Source organism: Humulus lupulus, chromosome 7 (assembly GCF_963169125.1).
Source record: "Humulus lupulus chromosome 7, drHumLupu1.1, whole genome shotgun sequence".
Lineage (NCBI taxonomy): Eukaryota > Viridiplantae > Streptophyta > Magnoliopsida > Rosales > Cannabaceae > Humulus > Humulus lupulus.
Genome location: NC_084799.1, coordinates 125,906,298 through 125,925,231, shown reverse-complemented (window position 1 = coordinate 125,925,231; position 18,934 = coordinate 125,906,298). Strand labels below are relative to the sequence as shown.

The 18,934-nt window shown below is 36.0% G+C and overlaps 1 protein-coding gene across 1 annotated transcript; it reads left to right on the top strand.

Moving 5' to 3' along the window:
• Positions 1–949: 949 nt before the first annotated feature.
• On the top strand, positions 950–12,799 carry LOC133792164 (uncharacterized mitochondrial protein AtMg00810-like). The gene is made up of 2 exons (XM_062230082.1): positions 950–1,394; positions 12,486–12,799. Exons 1-2 carry the CDS (start codon positions 950–952, stop codon positions 12,797–12,799), a joined length of 759 nt encoding a protein of 252 aa, XP_062086066.1.
• The last annotated feature ends 6,135 nt before the right edge of the window (positions 12,800–18,934 follow it).

The window sequence follows — 18,934 nt, the reverse complement described above, 5'->3', positions numbered from 1 at the left end:
AGACGAGACTGAAAGGTTAATTGATAAAAGTAATCATACAGAATCAGCTGATGTGACTACAAGTGATTCTGCTCACACTTCTTCCAAATTAGTTGTAACAGAAGCTGAATCTGTTCCAACAACCTCAGTACAGATACTCGAAGAAGGTTCAGGAATTATCTCAGAACCAATACAAAGAGAACCTTCTACCAAAGTAAAAAAAAATCACTCTACTAACCTCATTCTTGGTAATATTGAGCATAGTATGGTCACAAAAAAAAGGTATGTAAATCTTGTTCAATTTGTGTGTTTTACTTCATCATTTGAGCCTAAAAATATGAAAGAGGTTTAGGTGATGAATCCTATATTAAAGCAATGCAAGAAGAGTTGGAACAAATTTCTAGAAATGATATTTGGACTCTTTGTACCTAGGCCTAATCACACCGATGTTATTGGCCCCAAATGGATTTTTAAAAATAAAACTGATGAATTTGGTAAAATAATTAGAAATAAGGGTAGGTTGGTGGCACAAGGTTACACACATGTAGAAGGGGTAGACTTTGATGAAACCTTTGCCCCAGTTGCTAGACTTGAGTCCATTAGGGTATTGCTAGTCATGGCTTGCATTGTTGGTTTTAAACTGTACCAAATGGATGTCAAATCTGCATTTTTGAATGGTATCTTGAATGAAGAGGCATTTGTTGAAAAACCAAAGGGATTCGAAGATCCCCAGTTTCCTAATCATGTTTTTCAACTAAAAAATGTTCTCTATGGTTCGAAAGAAGTTCCTAGAGCCTGGTATGAAAGGTTAACTCAATTTCTTGTTTTAAATGGTTATAGAAGAGGTGGAGTTGATAAAATCTTGTTCATTAAAAACGTTGATTATGACATTGTTATTGCACAACTTTATGTCGATGATATTTTGTTTGGTTCAACTTCTAACTCTTAAGTGTAGGAATTTGTCCAGCAAATGAAAGATGAGTTTGAGATGAGCATGGTAGGGGAGTTAAATTACTTACTAGGATTTCAGGTCAAACAGTCAAAAGATGGAACCTTCATCTCTCAAAGTAAGTATGCCAAAAATTTGGTCAAAAAATTTTGTATGGAGTCTGCTAAACACGTTAAAACACCAATGGGAACCATGGTCAAACTTACCAAGGATGAAAATGGGGTAAAAGTAGTTCCAAAAATATACAAAAGCATGATTAGAAGCCTTCTATATCTCACAGCTAGTCAACCAAATATTAGCTATAGTGTTGGGGTGTGTGCTCGGTATCAAGGGAATCTAATGGAATCCCATGTGACAGATGTAACGAGAATCATTCACTATGTGAATGGTACTCTTGAGTATGAAATTATGTACCCAAAGGAAACTAACTCTAACCTAGTTTGTTTTAGTGATGCTAACTGGGCAGGTAATGCGAATTACAGAAAAAGTACATGTGGTGGGTGTTTTCATCTAGGGAAAAATATAGCTTCTTGGCATAAGAAGAAACAAAACTCAACCTCTTTGCCAACTACCGAGGCTAAGTACATAGCTACACGAAGTTGTTGTTGTAATGCCCTTGATAACCAATACTGTTACACTGTGTGTTTAAAATAGTGTGAGACTTGCTAATTAAGTCGTTTGAACATAAATGTGATCCTAAAGTCAACTAGCAGGTTAGGGTTAAAAGATTTTGATCATAAATGATTGATTTTTGTTTAAACAAATGTTTGATACATGGAATCCCAAAAATATAATTTACATGACAAAAAACAACTCTCAAACATTGATACAACATGAGCTAGTCGAACGACAAAATGTAGTTTGGAGCTCTAATTCCTGAAAATTCCATCGGTCGTGGCAATCAGGCAACTGACAATGTACAATTCACCCCCAGAGCTCTCCAACTCATGGTTGGTCTAGTTTTCCTTTGCCTTTATCTGCACCGCGTAGCATCCACGAGCCAAGGCCTAGCATGAAAACCATACACAACTAACATATACAACACAAGAGCAATTAATAAACGTAAAACAAATTAATTGAATTAATTAACATAATACAAGTTTCAACCTAGGCAACGATTAACATATACTTTCACACATATCTCAATCTATAATATGAATATTTAGGTGTCGGTACCCTTAGGATGAGAAATTTGGTTATTTAGCTGACCCTAGCTCGCTTAGGTCGAGTCTTCAAATTATTTAGCTGACCCCGATTAACATAGGCTGAGCTGCATCCAATAGGCTTATCATTAGCCTCAGCACCCTTAGGTCGTACTTTCATATCCCACATAATAGATATATAACTCACATAACGCATATATTCAATTACATGGAATCTCAGTCCAAATGGCAACCACATGGGTGCAATTTTCTTACCTCGAATCCCGAGCAATGGATAAAGAACAGCTTTGAGCACGACCCTCAGTCCTAAGCCTTAGTGGTAATCCTAGTCACAAGCAATGATGGATAACTTATCAATTTCTAATCAAATTAAATATTTTGGAGACAAATACTAGCCTCCAAGACCTCGAATTCTACTAAACCCGGTAGAAGAATTCGTCCCAAGCGCTTAGGTTTGAAAACCGATGCCTCCCTAAGCCTAAACTCCTAAGAACCCTTTATTTTCCATTTAGGGTCTCAACTTCCCTCTAGGGCCGTGGCCCACCCCTTAGACAAAGTCCAAGCCCTCCCTGCTAGAGGACACGGGCCACGAATTGCACCCCCCATGGTCGTGGCGCGCCTGGGAAATCAGAGGCTTCCCAGCCTCTTCAAGCACGTAGGTCACGGCGCCTGAAGAACAGGGTCGTGGCTGGAGGCCCTAAACTAAGAAAATCCAGCCTTTTTCCTGCGTTTCCCTCGAGCCTAAACCTCAAAATTTAACCCCAATCCTCAGCCAATCTCATAATAGAACCCAGAAAACTTATCCTTATATCCTAACCATCATAACCAACCTATAACAAATTTCTTACACCCATCAAACACCCAAAACAAGTAAAAGCCCAGAATTCATGCAAGCTCTAAATTCATCAATAATTCAGCAGAATTCAACAGATTAGCACTTCAACTCTAACCTCAATTCCTAGCTTGGATCCCCCAGCTAAACTCTGTCTACTTCTAGCCTCAAATCCCAGCTTAATATCTCTTAGTGTTCTCCTTCAATTCACCAAACTTTACTTAGGTTCTAGAGAGAGAGAAAGTGAGAACGTGTGGGAGAAGAGGGAGAGGATTCTATGTGTTTTAGGAATGAACTAGTGGGTTCTTGTTAGGCCTAGGACTTACTGAGTTAATCTCTTAACCCCCAAAAATACCAAATTTTCCCTTAAGCTAACTTATCCTTTTTATTGCCCTTAAGGTTAAAACAATCACTAATCTCGATTCCCGCTAATTCCTCGAGTCATCCTACAAATTCTCAAATAATCCTGTCATGTCCAACTAATTACCAAATACTTATGTGTTACTCAATAAATCCCAAATATACAATGAACTTTCCAAAATACCCCTAAGCTCACCCCGAGCTGGGTATTATTCCCTGCTGTGACTATTCGCCTTGAGCCATATACTACAAATATATCCACATAATAATGTGGTCTTAACCATTTATCACATATAATTACATTTATCCCCTTAGCTGGCCAAAATTGCAGATACACCCTTATAAAAATTAAAGGGCCCACATGCATATCTAATACTCATAAACATGCATATAATATACTCACATTATCATATATATCATGCGTGCCACAAAGTCACACATTTAAATCACATAATCACATATACTTATCCAATTATGTCCTCTCGACACGCTAATCAAGGCACTAAACCTTATTAGAATTTTTGGGTCGTTACAACTATCCCCTCTTACTGAGAATTTCGTCCTCAAAATTTACCTGAATAAATTGGGATACTGACCCTCATCGCTCACTCAAGCTCTCAGGTCGCTTCCTAGACCTTGTTATTCCTCCACAATACTTTGACTTGAGGAATCATCTTGTTCCTCAAAACATTATCCTTCTTATCTAGGATCTGTACTGGTCACTCCTCATACGATAAATCAGTTTGTAACTCCAGATTTTCATATCTCAATACATGAGTCGTATCTGAGACGCATTTCCAAAGCATAGAGAGCTGGAATACGTCGTGAACTCCTGATAAAAATGGTGGCAGAGCCAATATATAGGCTACTTGCCCGATCCTCTCTAGGATCTCAGAAGGTCCTAAGAATTGAGGACTCAACTTGGCTTTTTTCCAAACCTCCTAACCCCTAGTAATGGTGAAACTCGCAGAAACATGTGGTTCCCTACCTAGAACTCCATGTCCCTACACTTAGAATCAGCGTAGGTTTTCTGTTTACTCTGTGACGCGAGCATTCAAGCTCGAATCTTCTCAATAGCTTCGTTAGTCTTCTGAACCATCTACGGTCTCAAATATTTCCTCTCACCCAACTCATCCCAATGAATGGGAGATCTACATCTCCTTCCATACAACATCCCATATGGAGCTACTCCAATTGTCGATTGATAACTGTTCGTATACGAAACTCAATCAACGAAAGGTACTTACTCCAAGACCCTTCGAAGTCCAACATACACGCTCTAACCAGGTCTTCCAATACATGAATTGTCCTCTCAAATAGTCTGTCTGTCTGAGGATGAAAGGATGTACTGAACTTCAACTGAGTTCCCATAGCCTTCAGCAGACCACCCCAAAACTTGGAGGTAAATATGGGATCCCAGTCTGATACTATATATTTTGGAACCCCATGGAGACATAAAATCTCCCTCACATACAACTCTTTGTACTAATCAACAGTATAGGTCATTCTCACTGGTAAAAAGTGAGCTTACTTTCTGCTTTGTCTACTATCACCCACACCGAGTCATGTAGCCCCATTTTCTTGGGTAAACCTAACACAAAATCCATGGTAATGTCTTCCAACTTCCACTCGAGAATACCTAAAGGCTATAACAACCCCGCTAGTCGCTGATGCTCAGCCTTCACCTACTGACAGGTTAAACACTTGGCCACGTACTCAATTACATCCTTCTTCATCACAGGCCACCAATATAAAGTCCATAGATCCTTATACATCTTCGTGGTGCCTGGATGGATTATGGTGTAGAATGGGATTCATCAAGTACCTCTCGTCTAATATCCATATCCATCAGAACATAGATCTGATTCTTATATCATAGTAAACCCATCTTTGAAATAGAATAATCCTTAGCTACCTCAGCTAGGATATTCTCTTTAACCTCCTGCAACTGTGCATCATCCATTTGACCCTCTCTTATCCCCTCCAAGAAGGTAGACTGTAAAGTAATATTGGCCAACTGGTCCAGAACCAGTTCTATCTTCGCCCTAGTCATCTCTTCTGCCAATTCTTTTGATATCTACTTCGAACAAAATAGTTGTCCTGGGCCTCTCATGCTCAACACATCTACCACTACATTCGCTTTCCCTGGGTGGCAAAGGATGTCGTAGTCATAATCCTTCACCGATTCTAGCCAACGTCCCTATCTCATGTTCAAGTCCTTCTGGGTGAAGAAATACTTTAAACTCTTATGATCGGTGTATATCTCGCCCTTCTCTCCATACAAGTAATGTCGCCAAACTTTTAGTGTGAATACCACCGCTACCAGTTCCAAATCATGGGTAGGATATTGTGCTCATATTCCTTCAACTGTCACGATGCATAGGGAATAACTTTCTCATTATGCATTAATACGCATCCGAACACCAATCTCGATGTGTCACAGTATACTACAAACTTTCCACTCTCTGAAGGATGACTCAACACAAGAGCGGTAATCAGTTGTTGCTTCAGTTTTTGGAAGCTACCCTCACAATTGTCTGACCAAGTGAACTTCATATTCTTCTATGTCTATTCTGTCATCGGTGCGGCAATCTTCGAAAACACTTCCATGAACCGCCAATAATAACCTGCTAATCCAAGGGCGCTTCTAACCTCTAAGGCATTCCTTGGCCTCGGCCAATCCCTAACCACCTCAACCTTGGCCGAATCTACCTTAATTCCATCTCCACTAACAATACATTCAAGAAATGTCACTTCTTGTAGCCATAACTCACACTTCTTAAACTTAGCATACAACCAATGCTCTCTCAATCTCTGTAATACCTGTCAGAGATGTTGCTCATGATTTTCCTCTGAACTGGAGTAAACTAAGATGTCATTGATGAAGACAATCACAAAATTATGTAAGATGTCCTTGAACACCCTATTCATCAGATCAATAAACGCTACTGGGGCATTGGTCAAACCGAACGACATGACCAAGAATTCATAATGTCCATACCTCGTACAGAAGGTCGTCTTCGGAATATCCTCCTCCTTGATCCTCAGCTGGTGATAACCAGATCGAAGAACAATCTTCGAGAATACCGTATTTCCCTGCAGCTGATCGAATAGGTAATCGATCCTTGGTAAGGGGTACTTGTTCTTGATGGTCAACTTGTTCAACTCCCTGTAGTCTATACACATTCTCGGAGTCCCATCCTTCTTCTTCACAAATAAAACTCGAGCACCCCATGGTGAGAAGCTAGGTCTGATAAACCCCAAATCTAGAAGCTCTTGCATTGTATCTTCAATTTCTTTAACTCGGTCGAAGCAATTCTATATGGTGCCCTCGACACTGCTTTGTAACTGGTGCTAACTCAATGAAGAATTGAATCTCCCTTTGCGGCGGTAATTTTGGTAAGTCCTCAGGACACGTCCAATACTTCACATACCAATCTAGTCTCTCTCGACCCCACTGGCATAACTCTAGTGGTATCCACCACACTAGCTAGAAAACCTATACAACCTCCTTGTAATAGGTCCCTAACCCTCAATGCTAATATCATGGGAATGCGGGGTCCATGCACAGCACCCATGAAAACAAAGCGGTCCTCACCCTCAGGCTAAAAAGTCACCATCTTCTTCCTACAATCTATAGTGGCCCCATATCTGACTAGGCAATCAACTCCCAAAATCATATCAAAATCATCCACACCAACCTCAATCAAATCTACTGATAGTTCCCTACTATCTAATATCATTGACAGCCCTCTAATCCATCTCCTAGAAACTACCAGCTCTCCTCGAGGCAATATAATCCCAAACCCCGTAGTATAGTACTCACAAGGTCTACATAGACTATCAATCACCTTACTAGAAAAAAATGAATGTGTAGCACCAGATTCAATCAATTTAGTATATGAAGAGCCAACGCTAGAAAGCTGACCTGTCACTACCAAGGGACAATCCTCAGCCTCTGCTTGCGTCAAGGTGAACACTCGAGCTGGAGTCAAGCTGTCCACCTTCCCTGGTTCCTCCTATTTTAGTGTCCGACAATCTTTCTTGAGGTGTCCAACCACCCCGCATAAGTTATATGTCTTGGCCCAGATGGTGCTTCCTGCACCTTGTGCACTCTAGATAACTCCTTCATGCCTCACTGCCTCCCTGGCAGCCACCCTGGACACCCTGGCCCCTCCTATCAGGACAAGAAGTGGTCGAGGTGTCAGGGGTCTTCCTCTTTTTATCACTGGGGCCTTCGCCCCTACCAAACCCTGTAAATGAAGGTACTGTCCTGTGAACATACCGTCTCACAGTGTTCTCCCTCCAGATCATGTTTTTCGCCTACTCAGCAGTAAGGGCCTTCTCAACTGCCTAGGCATGAGTCATGCCCCCAGATACTGATGTGATTCTCATATCTTGGGCTATCATAGCATTAAGCCCTCGAATAAACTTGTCCTATCAAACAAGGAATTAAATTTTGTACGAACTTTGCTAGCCTGTCAAACTTCATGGCATACCCAGGAACTATCATGCTTCCCTGCACAAACCCAATAAACTCATTCACCTTTGCTGCCCTGACGGCAACGTTATAATATTTCTGGCTGAACAGGTCAATGAACCCATCCCAGCTCATAGTAGAAATGTCCTGAGTTTGTGATGCCACGTCCCACCAAATACGGGCATCCACTCTAAGCATATATGTGGCATAAGATACCGTGTCATTGCCTTTCACTCTCATGAAATCCAAAATAGAGTTTATCATACTCATCCACTATTCAACCTTTAGTGGATCTAGTCCTCCCTCAAAGATTGGAGGATGATGTCTCTGGAATCGTTCATAGAGTGGCTCCCACCTATTCCTAACCTCATGTGGTTGTACAGCTGGTGCCATAACAGGCAGCACATTAGGTCCAACATTCCCTGACAAAGCCTGTTGCCTCAGAAGGTGAATCTGTTCTTCCTCACTCTGAATTCTGGCTTGCATATCAGTAAATATCTGCTGCTAGTTCTCAGGGACTGGCAGGGGGTTCTGGCCCTACTCATCATCTCTAGCCTCGACCCCTGTGCCGGCTAGTCATATTGATCACCCTGGGACGCAAAACTATCCAACTCTATCTGCAATCAACGACTTGGCAGTTAGGCAATGATGACAGGTTAACATTATTTCCATGGTCCAACATCGAAACTCAACCAACAATATGCAAACAAGCATTTAAACATTCATTCACATACCGTAGCAATGCTTATAAGCACACCTTATCATAATCCCATATTAGTCAAGGGCCAGGCCCTATCAGTATATATCATGCTCCCTATTAATCATGCAAATAAAACATTTATATTTCATTTAAACATTTAAGCATATAATCAAGCCTATGGTTAATAAATCCTGTGTCGAGCTTGTCTTTAGCAGCAAGTGTACATGCCCAACTAGTCTTGAGGAACACTTAAAATTAGACCCATCTGATACCAATTTGTAACACCCTGGATAACCAAGACCGTTACACTTTGTGTTTAAAATAGTGTGAAACTTTCTAATCAAGTAGTTTGAACATAAATGTGATCCTAAAGTCAACTAGTAGGTTAGGGTTAAAAGATTTTGATCATAAACGGTTGATTTTCATTTAAACAAATGTTTGATACATGGGATCCCAAAAATAGTATTTACATGATGAAAAACAACTCTAAAAAACTGATACAAAATGAGCCGGTCTAACGGAAAAATGTAGTTTAGAGCTCTAATTCCTGTAAATTCTCTTGGTCTTGGAGGTCGAGCAACTAACAATGTACACTCCGCCCCCAGAGCTATGCAACTCATGGTTGGTCCAGTTTTCCTTTGCCTTTACCTGCACCACGTAGCACCCATGAGTAAGGGCCCAGCAAAAAAACCATAAACAATAAACATATATAACACCAAAGAAATTAATAAACTTTAAACCAATTAATTGAATTAATCTGCAGAATACAAGTATCAAGGTAGGCAACGATTAGCATATACTTGCACACATAACTCAAACTATAATACGAATATTTAGGTGTCAGCACCCTTAGGCCAAGCACTCTGGTTATTTAGCTGACCCTGACTCACTTAGGTCGAGTCCTCTAATTATTTAGCTGACCTTGAATGGCTTAGGCTGAGCTGCGTCCAATACGCTTATCATCAGCCCCGACACCCATAGGTCGTACTTTCATATCCCACATAATAGATATATAACTCAGAGAATGAATATATTCAATTACAGGGAATCTTAGTCCCAATGACAACCACATAGGTGCAGGTTTCTTACCTCAAATCTCGAGCGGTGGATAAAAAATAGCTCTGAGCACGACCCTCAGTCCTAAGCCATAGCGATAATACTAGTCACAAGAAATGATCGATAACTTATCAAATGCTAATCCAATTAAATGCTTTGGAAACAAATACTAGCCTCCAGGACCTCGAATTCTACTAAACTGAGTAGAAGAATTCATCCCGAGTGCTTAGGCTTGAAACCCCTGCCTCCCCGAGCCTAAAAGCCTAAGATCCCTTTATTTTACATTTAGGGTCGCAACTTTCCCTTGAGGGCTGCAGCCTGCCCCTTAGACAGAGGCCAAGACCTCCCTGCTAGAGGACACGGACCACAACTTGTACCCCCCCTGGGTCGCATTACACCTTGCATATTAGAGGCTTCCCTAGCCTCTTCATGCACGTTGGTCGCAGCGCCTGAAGAACAGGGATGTGGCCCGAGGCCCCAAACCCAAAAAATCCAGCCTTTTTCCTGCTTTTCCCTTGAGCCTAAACCTCAAAATTTAACCCCAATCCTCAGCCAATCTCAGAATTGAACCCAGAAAACTTATCCTTATGTCCTAACCATCATAACCAACCTATAACAAATTTCTTACACCCATCAAACACCCAAAACTAGTCAAAACCCAAAATTTATGCAAGCTCTAAATTCAACAATAATTCAATAGAATTCAGGAGATAAGGACTTGAACTCTTACCTCAATTCCCACTTGGATCCCCCAGCTAAACTCTGTCTGCTTCCAGCCTCAATCCCAGCTTAATCTCCCTGAGTGTTATCCTTCAATTCACCAAACTTTACTTAGGTTCTAGAGAGAGACAAAGTGAGAACATGTGTGAGGGAGAGGAATCTGTGTGTTTTAGGAATGAACTAGTGGGTTCTGGTTAGGCCTAGGACTTACTGAGTTAATCTCCTAACCCGCAAAAATACTAGATTATCCCTTAAGCTAAGTCATCCTTTTTATTGCCTTTAAGGATAAAACGATCATTACTCCCGATTCCCGCTAGTTCCATGAGTCATCCTACAAATTCAAAATTAATTCCAACAAGTCCAACTAATTACCAAATACTTATTTGTTACTCAATTAACCCCAAATATACATTGAACTTCCCAAAATACCTCTAAGTTCACCCCGAGCCGGGTATTATTCCGCTAATCCGCTCACTAAGATCGCTTCGAGCCATATACTACAAATATATCCACATAATAATGTGGTATCAACCATTTATCACATATAATCACATTTATGCCCTCAGCGGGCCAAAATTGCAGATACGCCCTTATAAACAATAAAAGGCCCACATGCATATCTAATACTCATAAACATGCATATAATATACTCACATCATCATATGTATTATGCATGCCACATAGTCATACATTTAAATCACATAATCACATGTACTTATCCAATTATGTCCTCCTGGCACGCTAATCAAGTCACTAAACCCTATTAGCATTTTTGGGTCGTTATAGTTGTACTCATTTGTTGTGGAAGAAACAAATGATGACAGATTATGGATTTGATCTTGACACTTTAACTCTTTTTTGTGATAATACGAGTGCAATTAATATCTCAAAAAATCTTGTTCAGCACTTTCGCACTAAACACATTGACATCCGTCATCATTTTATCAGGAAACTTGTTAAAAATCACACTTTGGTCTCAAAATATATTGAGACTAACAAACTATTTCTCGATATTTTCACAAAATCCCTTGATAGAATCAAGTTTGGTTCCCTCAGGAAATCCTTGGGGTATGTACAAATTAAATATTGTTTTTGTTGTGCCATATCCCTATGCTAAAAAGTGTTTCTCGAAGTCTTCTTTCTCTTGTCCAAAGAGACAGTTTCAAACATTATATCAAAGTGCATTTTTTCTACTGGTTAGATTTTATAGTTATTCTACATCGTGCATATTCTTCACAAAAATCAAAATCAAAATAAATATTTCCTCCAATTAATATTTTTTCAATTAAATATGTGTTTTTGTGTGTGAGCATATGATCTTTAAAAAGTTCTTTTTTGGCTCCATTTCAGAATAGAGCTATCTGCATTGTTGTGTAATCATCGTCTTTGAGTAAGTTGGAACTATGTAACTAAAACTATGTAGAAGATACTCTACCATTGATAAAGGTCGGCTTCAGTGTAGTGTGAAAGCGTCTAATTTGGCTACTCATTGAGAAAAAGGAAAAAATTGCCACAAAGAGCAATGATCCTGAAAAAGGCTAAAAATTTCCAAATAGGGCAATGATCCATTGCTTTCACAATCACACACCAATGCTTGAAACTAACTGTTGTGAAAAATTGTAAGACTCAGACACACTTCTTTGTGACAGGATTAACTAATTTGTGATATTTGTTTTGAAGATAAAACATGATCTATGTTAAATATATTTTCTAACCTTATTGTAAAATTATGCTATGATTAAATATTTTTTACTTTCTCCAAAGATAGGACATGAGGACATTGGGCACAAACACAATGGATATATTTTGGCATCTATGTATATATATATATTGTTTTTATTTTTGTTGTCTACATAAAAGAAAGTAATAAAATATGGGAGTGGATTCATCCGTGCGTATCAAGCAAAAGGGAAAAGCTTATTTGCAATTTAATTTTGTCATTTAAATATATTATGACCAAAAGTTTCTTCTTTTTTTTTACTTGTTTCCCAGTTTTATAAAAAGTTGACCTTTATTGTGTTAATGTTGACATTTTTTTTTAGATATTTTCGTGTACTTTATTATTGTATATTCACATATATTTTCGAAAAGGAATAAGATCAAACCTTTAGCTGTCTCTTTCATCTCTTTATATTCGGTCAACTAGGGTCCCATTCTTTCACTTCCTCTCAAACCGACATCTCTCATCACCTTCTCTTTCTCTCTTAATTTTTTTATCTTTGTTTTTCTCTTGTTATGTTTTGTAGCCATGATGAAAACGCGTAGAAATGGGTCACGATCAATCAAAGACTCAAAGGCTACTCCTCTGACGACAACTTCCTCACTTACTAAGACAAAGGCTCGCAAGAGAACCTTGTCTCTGCCTAGTCTCGCTGAAGCAACCACCACCACCACGAGCAAAGCCGTGGTGATTCCGGACCTCGAGGCCCCTAAGCCTTTGATCGACTCTCCATCAACGGCGGCTCTGCTTGCCTCTACTCCTTGGTCCTCCAAAGATGCCCGAGCATCCCTACCTGCCAACAGTTCAGACCATGAAGGTGTCTCAGCCAAGACCCAATGAGGTTCATCTATTTCGCCTAATGTTCTAGAACCCAAGAAGAAAAATAAATGGTGGTTTTAGGTTTCCTCTTCACGAAAATCTTCTCAGTCTACTACTACAAAATAAGGCTTTCTCCGTGGGTTTTTTTGTTAATACACTATGATTTTTTGGAGTAGTGTGAATCGCAATGTATTCGACTACAGAGAAAAGTTCATGAAAAAACCGCAAAGAAAAGTGCTACTTTTCACTATGGTAGCACTTTTCATTGTGTTTTTTTACAAAAAGAGTGCAGAGAAAGAATTTTTCTCTACAATCTTTTTAAAAAAAAGCATAGTGAAAGTAGCAATTTTCTCTGCAGAGAAAGTTTTTTTTATATATATAATTATTTTTGTTTTTTTTTCATATATAATGTGAATTTGGATTAATTTTTTTAAAAACCAATAAAATTATATTAATAATACTATATTTAATACAAAACTATATTAAAAAATTTAATATAAAATACCATATTTTAGATAAATAAATTTTTATAATAATATAACATATAACATATTCTCATGTAATTTTATAAATTATTATCTAAATAAACATAATGTATAAATTAAAATTAAGAAAAACATTCACATATCATTACTAATCTAAAGATATCATTTATATATATATATTTATATACATAAGTAGTTCAATATACATACATAAGAAAAATTAATAAGAACATATGAATCAAGTTAGTAAGCTACACATAAGAAAAATTAGACTTCATAAATAAATGACATAATTCTTGCTAACCAGTCGGTTTGTAGTAGGAGTAGGTCAACCTTGACACTGAATACATTTTTATCAAACCATTACAAAATTGACAAGTAAATATAGATTAGATGATTAAGTACAATATATATAGTTTTCTTAAAAAAAAATAACAATAAAATATAACATACTTTCTTTTTGATAACTTCTGCCGGATTTGGTGCATTTACAAGATCATAAATGTATCTTAATACAAAAAACCACATTCATGATTTTTTTTTTCATATAACGGTGATCTAGGGGCAAGTATCGTCTATGACCCATATAACACATTTTGTGCCCATTTGGTAGACGACGAGCCCATGTGTTAGTGCAACATATTGGACATCCCTGGTAACCTTTTGTGCTTAAACCCTGATAGATTACCATATGTCAGGAAATCATTAACAGTCCACAACATCACAACTGCTAAGTTAAAGACTTCGTTCTTAAAAACATCATGCATAATTTTAATCAATATATTAATCTTAAAAAAAATATTGGGCAGAGTTTCTTTTGTTTCTATAGCATATCCTGAATTATTACTACCTATAAATTCAATTCAAACAAACACAATAATCAACATGCATAATTTCATCCATAAACCACCGCAGCATACACGTTTCTCACAAAACCTACTTCACTAAGACACACATGTTCTCAACCTTCTGTTATCTCCGCAACATACAATTTTAACTCAGATTCTACTTCTTTACGGATGAATATCTAATATATTCAAACTTCTTTAACAATAGTTTGTATAATATCAAAAATAAAAATAAAACATTAAGTAGTAATTATTATTCACCTTCAAAATTAATTTTCAACAATTTCAACACATACACGTCAAATTCAAACAAGTATTTCCTACAATAAAAGTTTAAACAATGATTAGTAAATATGGTAATTGGTATGATTTAGAGTATTCAAAAGTATTTATTAAATTAAAACAAGTAAACTCAAATTTTAACTAGTAACTTTCTAATAAATTAGTTAAACCACTAAAATTAAATTTACTAAACCATAATTACAAAATTAGTCATAAATTAATAATAAATTTGGATTCCTAAAATAATTAACAAAAATTAACTTAAAAAAATTCATTATGTAAATAATATAAAAAGTTATGTAAAAAAATAATATTATAATATAAAAACTTATGTAAAAAAGAACAATATATTGTAAATAATTAACATAATTAATATTAACATTATGCAAAAATAAATACATTAGGTATTAATTTCCCAAAATCTGAAATATTAAATAAAAAAACAAAGTCAAGTTGAAGGGATCAATACATGTTTTGAAGCATGAAAATATCTTCTAATCCTCCACAAACATTAAAAAACATCCAAAAATTGTAAAAAAAAAAAACCAACCTATAAACATACATTAAAACTCCATTAAACCTACTAAAAATTTCTTCAATTTTGCCCTAAAGCTTCAAAATAAATCATTTTTATGAATATATATACATGATTTGAAGCATTAATGTGAAAAAGAACTAAAAAAAAACACATAAAAATGGTGAAGATGGTGATTACAATGGCTGGGGATGATGGGTTTTCCGTTCTCGCACGCGACTAGAATGAGGGAAATGAGGAGAGTGAAGGGTCGAGGTCGAGTATATGAGGAAGGAGACGTTTCTTCGCTGTTATTTTTGAAAAAACCACAATTTTTTTGAAAAAAATTGCGGAGAAAAGTCTCCGCCTCCCCATTTAAACATTTTCTCCGTGCTTTTTATTTAAGGTTGAAAAAAAAAGCGCAGAGAAAGCCTACATTTGTAGTAGTGGTCTAAAGGTTCCATTCCTACACCCACGGGTTACACTCCAAATGCTTCATCTCCCACGGGTTCCACTCCTCTTTCAAAGTTTGGGAAAAAGGCTAAAAGATTCCCCAACCATGTTCCTCTTCAGAGTCTGACCCGTCTAAGGATTTTTTCCCCTCTAAAGAAAAGTATGTTGTAGATGAACCCACTGCCGAAGACTAGGTTGCATCAAAAACTGAAGCTGACCCATCCTATGACTCTTTTGTTTCTCAAAAATCCAAGGGCAAGAAAGTTGTGAAAATTCACAAGCTTTATTCAAATATTCATATGGCGTAATTCTCTTAATGTATTGTGTAATTCTTATTACTATTATTATTATAGGAAAATTATTTAAAACATGTATCTTTGTTCTTGAGATAGTAATTTTAGTAACATGCAGATTAGCAGCTACAATTTGGAAAGAGTGCGTAGACTAAAATGTTCAATGACAAGATTGACAAATCATGTCCAAAAGGTATGTTGAATGATTAATCTTAAAGAAAATTTGTTTGCTTAATTGGTTGACCATTAGACTTGTTCAACACAACTGTAGGCCATCTTTTTCATGATTTTTGTTGAAGTATCTAATTTGCTATATGGTTTGAGCAATTCTTATAAAAATAAGCATAAACATATCTGGAGACAAATCGAACATTACAAGAAGCACAACATCAGTACTTTTAGAATGAATATGGTTTGGAATGTGAAATTGGATTGGATTAAAAAATATAAGGTAAAAAACATAAAAGAATGAATAAAATAATCATTTATGAATGATAAATTAGAAGGAAACAAGTTGGGTATAAAGTTGTAATTTTTTTTTCCTATCATTGAAATGTATGAAGACGAGGATTAGATAGATTGAAATGATCTCAAGATCTTACTTTGTGCATTTGATTTCTTGTTCTTTTCTATTATTGAGATTTAAGTGTTGATCATATGTAATTATTCCATTAAACTGATACAATGTAAACCATGTGTTTGTGAAAATACCTCAAAGAACCATGTGTGTGTTGCTACTTCTACTTTTTGAAATTATTAAAAACATGTATAATGTACACTTTGTGAGATGTTTAGATTTAGTTCTTTGTCTGTACCAGCTGTATCTGTTTTAATTTATAACTAGAAAATATTATTATATTCCATATTGAGCTTTTTCTTGATCTCACTTTTATTTATTCTTATAATTTGAACTTGTATAATGGCATACAAGCTACTGGTTTAATGGCATAGAATATGTATTTTTCTATTGGCTTTGGTGATTTTGTTACTGGTTTGTGTTGTTTTTTTACTGCTACTGTTGGTTTATTTTGCTACTATTGTTGGTCTATTTTTTAAAATTTGGTAATTTAATCATGCCACAATTACATAGGTCCAATTGCTTTAACAATTTCCTTGTTTCCTAGTAGTGCATACAATGGAATAATAGCAAATCCTGATTATATTACTGAGTTACTAAGTTCTTAGTCCCATAACATTGTTGATGTACAGAATGATGAAAATTAAAAATTAAATGAGGTTATTCATATCACAAATTTTAAATGGTAGGTTTGAGAAAATTTAACTTATGTTAATTGTATTAGAATGATGTGAGTCGCAAGAAAATTTACAAAATATTGATCATTTGAAGCTAAAGAATAGGATTAGGTAATGGACGAGTTTTGTGTCATAAACATCTGGTTTTGGTAATGGTTTTTTTATGGGTTAGTTGTTGCTCTGCTGGTTTTGGTTATATTAATAATTATTGGTCTATTCTTGTGTAAACCAATGGCAACAATAAAAGTATAAAGTTTTTCAATGTCTAAGAATTTTTAAGCTCGTTATAGAGTTTAATTTTTCCCCTTTTCTTTTTTTGTTGATGCAGGATAGACAAACCAGTATGGAATTCTGTGAGTATTGCTCACCATGTCTTCTCCTTACAGTCAGCCTTGCAAATTGTCTTTTTTATTAATTTTTATCCTTACTTTTAGGGGGTAAGTCTAAGAAAAATGCCTGTGTCTCTTTTTTTTTTTTAAAAAAAACTATGAAATGATTTTGAGAGTTTCGATTACGAGTTAGATATCATTGGAGTTTTCCATTTAGTCAAAGATGTTAGTTTCATTCATGAAATTAACAAAAAGATGTCTTTAAATACTATAAATTTACTTGATCAGTAAATTCACTTTAAGATCTATACTACTGTGATAGAATACACAAGTGCTGCAAATTATCGTTAAATACACATGGAGTTTATAGAATCATGCTTCTTTATATCCTTTGTTTATAGTCTCACTTTTTACTTCCCTCTCTCTCATCCAATTAACCAGTTCTGCTCTTTGTTAAAGACAAATAAGCTTTAATATTCAAAAAAAGATTCTACGTTTGTCACTGCAGATTGGGATTCCCACTTCGAGTTTAGTTTTGAGCTAATCTATGGGTTGATGGTTTTTTTATTTTTATTAATTGTTTTTAAAGGAAGAACCCTTTGCAATTTGATGTTTCTTGTCTTTTTCTATCTTAATTTTTTTATATGTTATTTTAATTTTCTATGCGACTGGTAATCTGACATATTGCTCCTCTTGACTATATTTTGCATTTTTTTTAGTTTAATAAAATTTATGTTTCTTACTGAACAAATAAATATAAGATAGGATGTTCAAAAAATTGTACAAGTTGATGAATATTCTCTTTCCTTTAGTTCCTCATTAAACAATCATGTCTTTAATATACAGGAAAAAAAGCTTCTTTTGGAAATAGATGGACCTCATGTTGCAAGGATATCTGTGTTTGAGGTGTGCATTTATACAGTGTTCTTATCATTCTTTTTAATTTTATGACTTGATTCTGGAAGGCCCATATTTCTCCAAGACTTCAAGTGTTCATTTGGTCAATAGTTCTTAATAAGCTCATTACTTCATGATTAGACTAAGAGAAGATCTACTTGCTCAAAATAGCTCTGTTCTTGAATAATGAAAGTGTTGTTGAGTCATTTATTTCTTGTATCTTGTTTTGAGTGTTTATTTTATATTTGTGATCCTAAACTCTGTATTTATAGTTATTTTAATAGATTGGATATGGTTTAGGTGATAGCTTTTAGGGTTTGGTGCCGACCTAGATTGGATGCTTTTCTACTGGCTTGATGCTAGCTCCTTTGTTCTTATTTTTACTAAGAATATATATCTAGATTGATTTCCAACAGAATATAATATAAAAATTTAGAGTTTGATTTTCTTTTTCTTAACACATTTTCTTACATTATCTCAATTAATTTGTCTATTGATGTTGCTAGTTTATTAATTGGTATGTAGTTTTGCTTTCATTTTAGTGGCTTCATTGGATTTTAAATTGGAAGGAAACTTTATTTCCAACAGTTTGCAAGAGGTATCTTCTCTTACTTTTGTTTTTGTTATAATATTATGCAAATGTTCGAAGAGTTTGAATATCTTAGATATTCATCCATAATGAAGTAGGTTATGAGATTATTATTATGTGTTGCGGTGATAACGGAAGGTTGAGAACTTGTGTGTCTTAGTGAAGTAGGTTCTGAGAAATTTTGTGTGCTGCGGCGAGATAAGGAAGAAAAC

Bases quoted from the DNA above. Each gene is read 5' to 3' on its own strand.
- LOC133792164 (XM_062230082.1), top strand. From the start codon at position 950: ATGAAAGATGAGTTTGAGATGAGCATGGTAGGGGAGTTAAATTACTTA. The intron at 1,395-12,485 runs GTAATGCGAATT...TATGTTTTGTAG, and splicing joins TAGTGATGCTAACTGGGCAG to CCATGATGAAAACGCGTAGA.